General features: G+C 40.0%; 1 protein-coding gene across 2 annotated transcripts in view; it reads left to right on the top strand.

Moving 5' to 3' along the window:
- LOC104125466 (tubulin polymerization promoting protein) overlaps positions 1 to 12,993 on the top strand; it is a 73,703-nt gene that overhangs the window by 33,859 nt on the left and 26,851 nt on the right. For both annotated transcript variants that reach the window (XM_009637914.2, XM_035893472.1), the window contains one exon: positions 11,771 to 11,924. In XM_009637914.2, the coding sequence (XP_009636209.1) occupies positions 11,771 to 11,924 (154 nt within the window). The remainder of the gene's footprint in view (positions 1 to 11,770; positions 11,925 to 12,993) is intronic.

Below are 12,993 nucleotides of genomic sequence, written 5' to 3'. Positions count from 1 at the left end.
ATGAACAATTTCGTACAGTTTCTAAGGATCAAATGCATTCACTTTTGCTCGGAGGATGTTCGGCTGTGCAGCATTGTTTCCTTTCAACAGTATTTGTGTTGGACATTTTTTCATTGTATGTAGGCTGGTCTCCTTTTTAACTAAATATGTCACACTGCTGGGGAGATAAATAAAAATAAACCTAGCTGCTGGCGTTTGTTTCTGGGAGATGAATGAGATGTGTCAGTTTATATTAAATTACTGGTAAGCTCTAGAAGGATTCCTTATCTGTGTTGCCTACTTTTTTTCCCTGGGTTATCAAGCGATGAGTTCATGTGCGCTGCTTTAACTGTCCCTGTCCTCTCAGCTGTAATGCTTTTGCTACAAGCCGCTGCACTGCAAGAGCAGAGTGAGCTTTTGAAACTGTAGTGGCTGTACCAGCTTCTTCAGCCCTCTGAAAGATAAAATGGGAAGTATTATTATAAGAAAATAGCTTCTTATCACTAGCTTGTGTAGTAAGCTTATCATGCACTGGGGAAGACTTGACAGATTAAATGATTAGCTATTGAGAACTTTTAGTAAATCTTCAGCTACCCTTACCTGCTTTCATTTATTGGTATGAGGCTGTCTTAATGAGTGCTATGACATCATCCTCTTGGATTTTCATATTTTGGATGCGCTTAGCAGTGTCCCTGGCAGCTGTGAACTGTATTAGGTTGTTTCACTGTGGTTAAGTTTCTGCTTCTTTCCCCTATGATCTGCCTAGTGCATCTCCTTAAGAAGACAGGAGCCAAAGAGAATAGCAAATAAATTGAGCCCTCTGGAGAAGAAACCAGCATATCTGCAGAAGCCTGATTCTGAGGCACCATCTTCCTGCTTCCTAGTTTGTCCCCTACCACTTGGGTCTAAGACCTGGCTACAGCCTCTCTTTTTTTGCTGTCCATTTCTTACATCTTTCTGTACTTCGGCTAACTTCCCTGCTGCTTTCAGTCATCACCCCTGCCATGTCCTTTAATGTCTAATTCCCACCTCAGTTGTGCTGACAAATAGTGCCAGTCCATCATGCACCTGAAAGGCAGATTTCTATGTTACTGAACAACATGGTCTGTAAGTTGCATGTCATTTATTGGATTCTTTCACGGAAGCAGACAGCATTCTAAGGATAAAAGCAATATGCTTCTGATAAAATTACTATCTTTTATCCATTGTGTGTGTACAGTGATTACATTCTTTTGTAGAGACCAAGGGATTGACAGCCAGAACATCTCTTTTCTTTGTGTGATACCAGTTAACAAGGAAAAGTTGACGTCCTACCAGACTACTTGGTAGCGCATGTTTCCATCTCTTTTCAAACTCAGGTACATGCTTGTCATGACCAATGCATTTGCAAACTCCTTTGACGTTAAGTTGGGGCATGCGCTTTCTTCAGGCTTCACAGAGTTTTCCAAATACTTCCTTTGCAGCTTTTTATCGGTAGCTAACCATTACATTGATCTTTATTCCTGAATATCCAGATATAACTTTATTTTTGTTCTCTTAACCTGAAAAGAAAAACGAAAACCAAAACCAAACAAACCCCAAACAAGTGGATTCTGCTACTTTCTTAAGCTAATTTCATCTCTTCCTCTAAGCCCTATATAACCGTCAGACCTACTTTCTGCTTGGACTTTTTCTCCTCATACTCCTTAAGTCCCATTAATCTAGTTAACCCCTTTAACTCATTCTGTAGTTTGCTTTCTTTTGGAAGCTTTCACCTACTACATGTTTTTGGCAAGTAATTTTCTTTCTCCGGTCCCCTCTTCATTCCCTTCCCAATACTGTTTTATCTGATAGGCTCATAGCTTTTGGGTTTGCCCCCCCCCTTCTTTTTTTTTAAACTTCAGATTTTATTTTAATGGAAATGAATTTTCACTGTGAGTGAAGCACATAGGACAGAAATGCCAAAAAAAAAAAAAAAAGAGCCAAGAGGAGAAAAATGTTAACTTCAAATACAGGAAAAGAGAGTTTTCTTGAGAGAAGCCTAAAATATTTAGGTTAAAATAAAGCCTGATAAAGATAAAAATATCGACTGCTGGTTTAGTGAGCTCCGGAAGTCCTCTTGCTTCAGACTTTCCAAGCATGGCAGTTCACAAGCTGTCACAGTTACAGATACTTAGAATGAACTAGGCGTGCTCTGCTTTACCCTCACTCAGTAATAAGACAAAAAGCACCTGGAGAGAAACTGGAACTTCCAGGTTCAGTTCCTGAGTGAATTATGTGTGTTTTTCTGCCCTTGTTGCCCGCTCCCTGACTCCAAAGAGGTTTCTGCAAGTCATGCCTGTTCTTGTGATAGAGAGAGCGTTTTGCACTGCATTTTTGCATTGTGCCTCTTGTTGCTTTGCTCTCCTGGAATGATGAGAAAACTGATGACGGCATTGCCTTGTGATTGTGGTGTATATGAAGCCATTCAGTCCAGCTCCTTATATCTGACTTGGCCGTGATGCTAGAAGTTATATTTATAGAGTAATTATGAAGGTCATCTGTGTGTCCTTTGTCAGTCCTAACCTTCCCCTCAAGGGAATCAACTTCTGGTAAATAGCCATGCATTCAAAGGTGCCTGTACCAGAAGCGACCACTACCTTAGCTGAAGATCTCTGTTGTATCTTCTTCCTAGGATCATTTTTCTGAGGTTATCTTATGGAAGGATATCTTCTTTCATAACAATTTGCCAATTTACTCCTTTTTGCATCAAAATCCAGATGTCTAATTTCGGTATCCCAGTTCTACCCATTAATTGTGCAGAAGTCTCTAATGCAAGGTGATACCTCAAGTTTTGTTTTCTTAATTGGTTCTTTTACAACCACCTTTCTTTAGAGCTATTAGATAGTACAGCACAAAGAACCCAATAGAACTGTATTACAGTATCTTTCCTTCCCCCCCTTCAGCTATATTTGTCAAATTTTTACACAACTGTCTGCTTTGGGTTAGTCACACGTTTTTCAGTTTTATCCAAGAAACCGTGTTCTCTTTTTCTTTTGTAAGTTTTTTGCATTGTGTATCAAAATTGTAATTTCATTCTTGACTGATGTATAGCAAGAAACAGAACTTCAAAGAATATGTTAAATACTCCATTGGATTGCAAAGTTCTGGCAGCCTGGTTAGCCTACCTAAGGACCTAGCTTTAGTTTGGGACTTTTTTTTGGCTGTGAGTTGTGGGGCTGATGGACAGTAAAAATGCTGAGCTGTGTAGCCCAAAGACAGCAGAAAATGAAAATTGTTAACTACAAAAGGAAAAAAGAAAACCTACCAGCCCTGTGGCATAATCTGCTTCTCGGTTAAACGGATTAGCCTTGGGCTTTGCTCTGGTAACATTACGCAGATATTCTTGGAAAAAAGAATGCTTCTGCTAGATGAGTGATGTATTTTGCAGAGACCAATACAGACCTTTTTTGCTTCAAGGAATTTGTCTGTGGTACCTTTTGTACCATGTCAACATGTACAGTACAAACACCAGTAACCAGTGCTATTAATGTACATTATGTTTATAGACTACATCAAGAAGACTTGGTGTGTTATCACAAGGAGCAGGAAAAGAATAAATGTGAGTTCTACTAAGTGAACAGGAGTGAATGCTCTGGAAAATACCACAGTATTAATCATAACGTTGCTGCTGTGAAGTGGTAAATAAGAAAAATCTATTTGTATGACAAGCTATGTTTCAGCTGTCTTGAGCTTTTAGCATTGCAGATTGCTCTTGGAAAAAAAAGTAAAAAATTCTGAACAAGTTGAGCAAGATCCATCTATTTTTCTTAATTAAAAAAAAAAAAGAAACATGTTTTAAAGGAAACACTTCCCATTTCCCTTCATCTGTTTGTTTGTTAAGATAAAGTAGAAACAACTGAAGTTCAAAGTCTGGTCTGAATCTCATTAGGAAATATGCCTTTGTTAGGGTTTGGGGTAAAAAGTCTGACATGGTCTGTTCTCAATGTTACTATGACACTTTTATATGATTGTTACCATGACAGCTTTATATGATTAATTTGAATAATTTAGATGATTAATTCTGATAATTCGGGAGTGTTTCTTATTATTTGGTTAGCAGTTACCTGCATGGTAACTGCATGTGGGAGCAGTAGTGGCACATCAGAAGTTGCCTGAATAAATTTATTGTGCCAGTAAGTCAGAAACTGTGACAAATAAGCCACTTGGGCATTCTGTTGCCAGTGCAATCCTTTGTTCTGTCTTCTGAATGAATGAGACTGCCTTGAGAGGGAATAAATGTACAAAGTACCTAAAATCCTGTTTGTTCCAGTTTACAAGAGATGATGCTGTTGAATTTTGCTTGACTGCTCATTTGACTGACACACCCAAGTCCATGGTGAATTTAGACTAAATAAACCTTACAAACAAAACTCCTTGTACAAGAGTTTATGCAAAAACATTTGTTGGGCTCCCACCTCTAGTTATGCTGTCTTCAGAACCTTTTCAGACTTCCTGTGCTCCTTAGACCTTTGTGGGTAGATGACAGCTTCCACAGCAAAACAGTCCTGGTTAGTGTATGCTGCTATAATTCTCTCTGGCACACTAGCAAGAATAGAAGCTTCTCTGAGTATTTTTACATCTAGCTTTCCCCTTTTCAATCCAGGAAGATTGAAAGGAGAGGTGACCTTTTGGAATGGCAGTATTGGATGACTTTTGGTAGCTCAGAGATTAAGACAGAAAACTATCAAGTCAGAGACTTCGCTGTCTTAACTGTAATAGTATTATGGAGATGAAGATTTCTAATATTGGTCAAGGGTTTTGCATACTGGGTATATGGAGTGTATTTGTACTACCTTGTCTTTTCAGCAAAAATTGAAGACAACTGTTAATCCAAGTAGTATTCAAGTCCAAATAACATAGAAGTATTAATTTGCAACAGTACATTTTCACACTGCATTGCTCTAAGCTTGTGAACTCAGGACACTGTTAGTAGTAATATTTGCAATTGAAAACTGCATCACTTGCTATTGCAGTCTACTTTGGGCCAGTGTTTGATCTTTTACACTTTATGTTCACTATGCTGATGTCCAGGCTCAGAACTGATGCTTTTATATATGTGAACTTGGGTTCCCAAGAGTAAACTGAGGAATTCACACATTGGTACAGAATCTCCCCATTTGTAGTGGTTACATGTAGAGATTACCCATCAAGGAAGGGCATCCTGGCTTGTATCAGGAATAGTGTGGCCAGCAGGAGCAGGGAAGTGATCGTCCCCCTGTACTCGGTGCTGGTGAGGTCGCATCTCAAATACTGCGTTCAGTTTTGGGCCCCTCGCTACAAGAAAGATGTTGCATTGCTGGAACATGTCCAGAGGAGAGCCACAAAACTGGTGAGGGGTCTGGAGCACAAGTCTTACGAGAAGCAGCTGAGGGAACTGGGGTTGTTTAGTCTGGAGAAGAGGAGGCTGAGGGGAGACCTTATTGCCCTCTACAACTACCTGAAAGGAGGCTGTAGTGAGGTGGGGGTCGGCCTCTTCTCCCTGGTAACAGATGATAGGACGAGGGGGAATGGTTTGAAGCTGCGCCAGGGCAGGTTTAGGCTAAACATTAGGAAAAACTTCTTCACCAAAAGGGTTGTCAGGCTCTGGAATGGGCTGCCCAGGGAGGTGGTTGAGTCCCCATCCCTGGAGGTATTTAAAAGAAGGATAGATGAGGTGCTTAGGGACATGGTTTAGTGGTGGGATGTCAGGGTTAGGTTAAAGGTTGGACTCGATGATCTCAAAGGTCTTTTCCAACCAAAGTGATTCTATGATTCTAAGTGATGGGAAGCTTCCTAAAATTCTTCTGATTATGTTCAGTCTGTTCCCAAAGGTAAGCGTAGATACAAGCAACTTCCATGAGTGTCCCATGAACGCACATTTTCCTCCACGGAAGGATGATGCATTAGAGTAATTCTGTTTGTTGACAGAATCACAGCTTAAAACAATGGCATGTAAGAATGTATCCTTCCTAAACATAAAGTTTCTTTGTGTCATAATAAAGCACGGGGCTTTAAAAATTTATGTTAATAATGTCCCTCATATATATTTTGTTCTTTTTGTTGAGGTGGCCAACCTGTCACGGATGGAGTGAGAGGGAGGCAAAAATAATGTAGTTTATTGGTGTAAAAGAGTGAATTAACAAAGTTCAGTGGTAAATGTGACAATAGTTTATGAAATTCAATGGCAAGGTACACTTTGTTATTTACTGCATAGAGGACAGGGTCAGACAAAACTGTCAGGGAGACCTTCCCGTTGAGTCATGAGGTTCAGAAAAGATCCCCTTGCTTTTGAAACTTCTTCCTCAGAGAGGAGTCTAGGTGCAGCTGGATCCAATCCTAGTCCCAGACTTGGTCAATGGTTTATGACTAAAGGATTATATATGCACAATTAATCCTTTATGTCACTTAGCTGTTAGCATGCTGTTAGTCACTTACCGAGAATCTGTTGTGGCAAGGAATCTCTCAACCTCGAGGAGTAACCTTGAGAGGCGTCCCTGCTCAAGGGGAGATCCTGGCGTGCAGCCTGCTGCCGTGCAGGAGAGCTCAAGGGACTCTTGGACTGCTCACTATTTATGGGGGTAAGGTAATTGGGTCATAGTCATATTTGCATACTGACCACTGTGCTTAGGTGGGCACATTCCACAATAGCCCTTGGCTATTGTATTGTTATCTGTCTCCCCCCACATCCAGTGGGTGCATCCTTCAAGACCCGACACAGACCAGACACATCTACCACCACTGCCACAGGTGGTTATCACTTGAAAGAAGTCAAAGGAGGGGGAATCAGAGATGAGGAGGGGAGCACACCGCCACACAACCTTACAATGTGTTTTCATAAAAACCCTTTTTATTCCCACCTTTCCCTTCCCTCTATTGTTACTATTTTCCATTTTGTCTCATTTTCTGGTCAGATAGTTTTAATTTGCGTTTCCAGTGTACGATTGTGTTATGTTTCTGTAGCTGCTCACACATTCCTTCTATTTAATTCATATTCTTTTTTTCTTTCCCCTTTTTTTTTTGATGTACAGTATTTTATCTTCTCTCAGGTCTCTATTAACTCTCTGGAGTGCTAAACCTGAGAGAAGAGCTGAGAGATCGCCCTTGGCATACTTAATTATAAACAAGTTGTTTGAACTTGTAACACTTGGAAAAAGAAAATTAATGTATTTGCTTTGTTATTCCCATGGAAACGTGATATTTATAATGAGCTTCTAAAAACAAGTTACACACAAAGAAGCTGATTCTTTGTAGCAGTTGCTTAATAGAAAGAAACTGGTTGGTTTGGGGGTTTTTAGTTGGTTGGTTTTTTTTTTTTAGTTTAACTTCATGACCTCTTAAAAGCTGGCATGAAGAAGGGACTTCCTGAATGCAATCAGGGCATTAAAAGTAAATAAACTGAGGGTACAACTGTCTTGTGTGTCATGCAGTGCTCATATTGTTTTTAATAGAATCATAGAATAGTTTGGGTAGGAAGGGACCTTTAAAGGTGATTAATCAAACTCCCCCTGCAATGAGCAGGAACATCTTCAACAAGATCAGGTTGCTCAGAGCCCTGTCCAACATAACCTTGAATGTTTCCAGGGATGGGTCATCTACAACACCTCTCTGGCCAACCTGTGCCAGTGTTTCACCCTCATCATAAAAAAGTTCTTCCTGTATCTAGTCTGAATCTACCCTCTTTTAGTTTAAAACCATTACCCCTTGTCCTATTGCTACAGGCCCTGTTAAAAAGTCTGTCTCATCTTTCTTATAAGCCCCCTTCAAATACTGAAAGGCTGCAATAATCTCCCCCCGGAGCCTTCTCTTCTCCAGGCTGAACAACCCCAATGCTCTCAGCCTTTACTCATAGGAGAGGTGTTCCATCCCTCTGACCATTTTTGTGGCCCTCCTCTGGACCCACTCCAACAGGTCCATGTCTTCCCTGTGCTGAGGACTCCAGAGCTGAACACAGCTGAACCGGAGCAGAGTAGAGGGCAGAATTACTTCTCTAGACCTGCTGGCCACACTTTTGATGCAGCCCAGAATATGGTTGGCTTTCTGGGCTATGAGTACACATTGTCGGCTCAAGTCCAATTTTTTATCCACCAGTATCCCCAAGTCCTTCTCTGCAGGGCTTTTTTGTGGACCTTGGGGGGGCCTGATCCTGTGGCAAAATCAAGAGCTATTTAGGTTTGTTGGGAGATATAATTTCTACCTACTCAGTCTGGTTTGTCCTCTGTGTTCTATCCATTACCATACAGATAGAAGAGAAGGTAGGAGCATGCAGTCCTGCCAGGTTACAATGATGACAGCAGCTGCTCAGAGCCCTTTGAGGCTTGCCTTTAGAGACAGGAGGGGTTGTAGCGTTGCTACTTGGTAATTTAAGACGCTACTGTACATGGCATACGTGTATCGTACATGGCATACCAAAAGTGCCAGAACAGGTGAGTTACTCAAGAGTTGTGTTCTTAGGGTTTTCCTCAAGATTTGGCGTACCTTGCAACTCTAGAATTTTTGAGTTAATTATGATGCTTTTCAAGTGGGTCCGATAATATTCTAATAGATGGGAGGGTGAAAGGCGTTATTTTTGGCATGTAGAAAAAGGTAATGAATTTAAAAATCAAAGCTGCTTTATTTAGGAAACTTCTACTTGGGATACAGTTCCAAAAATTGCTTTACTCCAAATGCACTAAAAATAAGTGTCACTCCAATTAATATTTTTTTGCTTGTAAAGAATGTCTGCTATGATGCACATTTCTTTTTCTTTTGGGTCTAGCAGCAATACTATATTGCATATATATTTATTCAGTTTGTGGTTACACCTTAAGTTGGAGTGGAAAATACTAATTTATTTTCACCATGTTAGTGTGACAGGGAAAAGACCAAATGTGAGAGGTAGGAATGGCTATGTCTCAGACCAGAAGGACATGTTCTGTGTTCCTTTGGGCACCCTTATTTGCGTATTTTTATTTTTAATACAGAAAAAAAAATTAATTCTCTTCTATTTGATCTGTGGAACTAAAAATTCTACACGTGTTAATAAAAATAAAAAGAGTCAACATGAACTTCAGTTTTTGCTGAAACTGGTCATTCCCTTTCCCATTATGATGATCTTGACTGATGATCCAAGCTAAACTGTAGCAATCCTGATTGGAGACTTCCAGCTAACCTATGGGAGGTTTAGATTGGATGTTAGGAAAAAATTTCGTCCCAGAAAGCATTGTCAGGCATTGGAATAGGCTGCCCAGGGAAGTGGTTGAGTCCCCATCCCTGGAGGTATTTAAAAGATGGGTAGACAAGGTGCTTAGGGACATAGTTTAGTGGTGGGATGGCAGGGTTAGGTTAATGGTTGGACTTGATCTTAAAGGTCTTTTCCAACCTAAATGATTCTATGAGCTATAGAAAATTACATTTGAAAGGTCTGTATGTTAGATATGGCTGTGAGTCTGTAGTGAACAAGGGCATTAGTGTGGTGTTACGCTGAAGCTTTGCAGTGATTGCCAATGCCATCTTTTTCTAAATGAGAGGCAAACCAAAATGACGTCCTGACCTCTTGAGCTAGTTAAAAGTTCTTGGATATGTTACATCAGAAGAGGGATGTTAATCCTATTAATGAGAATCCTGGACAAATTCTAAGTAGTTAATTGCAGTTTATTCTATGTGTCTTTCTAATAAATGAAATACTGGATTATATTCTTCATTTCCACTGTCATGATGTTCTTTTACAAGCTAATTCCATGAGCATATGCTTCACCTAAAGCAGATAAGTAGTTACAAACAGCAAAGTTTGGTCAAAAAACAGATAAAATTTATTTCTGGCTAAAATAGGAAGTGTGAGGTATATAGGGATTTGCTACATGTTGGGCTGTGTTGGAAAGAAGGGACACTAGTAATGAACAGTTTGTAAAGGGTTGTGTTAGTGTTGAATTTTGTTATGAATAACCAATTTCTCCTTGTTTCAAAAGCCTGGGATAAAATTTAATTTTGTGTTTGATTAGTTGAAGTAGGAGTCACTGCCTAACTGTTGGTGTCTAAAACTGAGAATATCGCTTCCCCCTTTCATTAGTGGAGGCACCCTCCAACTGAGGGGGATTTGACTTGTGAAGGTATCTGAGAGATCAGTCGATGATAGGTAGCTAGATGAATTGCTCTTCACAGTGGCTGTTTGTGACACTTGAATTAAAATTAGATTTCTATGCAGTTTTTTCTAGGCTGAGATTTATGTTGCCAGTGCACACTTTCTCTATCCTTGCATCTATCATTTATTCCTGTATAAACAGCTGTCACTGTTGGAAGGACTGGTCTGGGTTGTGTGGTGTTGGGTTTTGGGTTTTTTATTCTGATTGGCTTGAAATGCTTTCTAAATTGGCATAAAAAGAAATGCTTATGCAGCAAACAAAACTCATGTAGTAGCATGTTTCTCAGCAACATGGACTCTCAAATACTTCTTTGAGGGTTTCATAATGTAAGCAATTGAAAACATCTTCTGCTGTTAAAGATGGTACTATTTAAGGCTACATCAGCGTAAGTATCAGAACATCTTTTTGAAAATTTTTCTATTTGATCTGTTAAATTTTAGCTTAAAACGTATGGCTGAATTTTGTTGTGTAAATTCTTGTTCTAAAGATCAGGGAATCTGTAATATAATAATACAGGAAAAGGTGTGGTTTGTGTGTGAAAGAATTCATAGAAAAGTTGTGGGGTTTTTTTTTAATGGTAAGTAATCTCACGGATGCTGTGGCCTCATGCCTGAATTTTAAAATGAGGAACACTAAAAATAGTTTCATATTAGGGAAAAGAAAGGAACAACGTGTACTCCACTATATTATCTCCTGCTTAAACTGAGTATTTTAAAATGGTAGAAAACAAACTTGCGTTAATCCCCTTCTGGTTAAACACATCTCTCTAGTGAATGCTGAGTTTCTTTGTAAGAGTTTTATCAATTGGACCCTTTGGCTTGATGGGTATAAAAGATCTGCAGGATCTGTATAAACAGAGGTTTGTAAAGTGTGAATTTCTCATTCATTGGATTTTGCACTGTACACTGCTGTAGCAAAATCTTCTCCACTAAAAGTAAACCTAAGCAAGTAATTTACTAGTGTGGGCTTTCCTATTAGTGAAAACAACAGCAAGTCTTCAGCTCTGAAGTTCTGGGGGGCTTATGAGTTTATCAGACTGCCATATTGTGTTTTCCATGAACCTGTGAATGTTTTACGAAGGTGATGGGCAAAGAAGGAAAACAGGTATTGAATTTAAATGCATCACTTTAAAATTTGTCAGTCCTTAATAGAGGAGGAATTTCAAGTTTTTAAATTATTTTCAATAGCTTGCTTTACACAATAGCATTCTTAATTTACTTGTGAATATATAAATGGTGACCTATGAATAATATGTCATAACCAGTTATTCAAAGAGGAATGAAAATATTAAATAACAAAACTCATCTAAGATGCTTCAGTTCTTGTCTTTTATGCATGAAGACTTCACAAGTGATAAACCAAACGAGACTATATTTGGTTTGATGAGCTGCGGGTATTCTGACAGCAAGCCAGCCAGGTCCCTTTATTTCCTATATATTTCTGAACATTGATCAAGGGAAGTTTCTAAAGTGCTATCCTACTGATATATTTAGAAAAGAAAGTGATGTTCCTGGTATATGTTTTACCTGACACCATAAATGAGCTTCATGAGTTCTTCCTGTTCTGTTGCAGTTTTCTGTTGTTCACTGTGGTAAACTGAAACCCTGCTGCTATTCTTGGAACGCTTGTTGTGCTCTCTTGTAATTTCTTTCAATTTCTGTATGTTTCCACAGGGGAAAGTCTTCCAGAACTATCACTTTTGAGCAGTTTAAGGAAGCTCTCCAAGAACTCTCCAAGAAACGATTTAAAGACAAGAGTGATGAGGAAGCAGTTCAAGAAATATATAAACTAATCGAAGGAAAAGCCCCAATTATATCTGGAGTAACGGTATGTTACTGATCTAATGGATGGATTGTTCTAGCTGTCCTTTGTTCTGCTGCAGTGTTATATTCGCCTGCTTCCCTTTACAATCTACAAATCAAGCAGTGTGCCTCTGTGGGCATGAAGGCAACAACCGTGTGGAGCTGAGTGGGAGCTATTATGCAACAGCTGAATGTTGCGCTGCTATGTGTTCTTGTGTGGCACTGTCACTGCTGCTGCTAGGTGGTACTACGGTTCCTAGCAGCATGGTCAGAAAAATTCAAGGAGAGCTCTTGTGTGTGGTTAGAACATAGAAACATTCATGAAGAGTGGTGTATCCAAACCAAAAAGAGTAGAAGGGAATTTAGAACCTCGTGAAACAGTTCTAACATGTTCTGTGAACCGGCCTGGCTGGACAGAGGTCTACTACTGAGACTCAGGAAAAAAAAGAGAGCTTAGGAGCTCTGGAAGAAGGGGCAGGCAACCCAAGAAGAGTACAGGGATCTTGTCAGGTCATGCAGAAAGGAAATTAGAAAGGCAGAAGCCTAGCTGGAACTTAACCTGGCCACTGTTGTAAGGGATAATAAGAAAAGTTTTTATAAATATGTTAATAGCAAAAAGAGAGCCAGGGAGAACCTCCATCCTCTAGTGGATGCAAGGGGGAACATTGCCACTAAAGACGAGGAAAAGGCTTAGATACTCAATGCCTTCTTTGCCTCGGTCTTTAATGGCCCAATGAGTTATCCCCAGGGTACCCAGCCTCCCGAGCTGGAAGGACACAAGGGGTTTTTTTGCCTCAGGTTGGCAAATGTGACGCCTGTCTTCAAGAAGGGCTGGAAGGAGGATCCGAGGAACTACAGACCAGTCAGCCTGACCTCAGTACCGGGGAAGATTATGGAGAGGTTCATCTTGAGTGTGCTCACCAGGCACATGGAGGACAATCGGGGGATCAGGCCCAGCCAGCATGGATTCATGAAAGGGAGGTCTTGCGTAACCAACCAGATTTCCTTCTATGACCAGGTGACCCGCCTGGTAGATGAGGGAAAGCCTGGACTTCAGCAAAGCCTTTGACACAGTCTCCCATAGCATTCTCCTG

The sequence above is a fragment of the Egretta garzetta genome, unplaced genomic scaffold (genome assembly GCF_000687185.1).
Source record: "Egretta garzetta isolate BGI_Z169 unplaced genomic scaffold, ASM68718v1 scaffold14, whole genome shotgun sequence".
In the NCBI taxonomy this organism is placed as follows: Eukaryota; Metazoa; Chordata; class Aves; order Pelecaniformes; family Ardeidae; genus Egretta; species Egretta garzetta.
The sequence above is the reverse complement of the archived record's forward strand: the minus strand, read 5'-3'. Positions and strand labels throughout refer to the sequence as shown.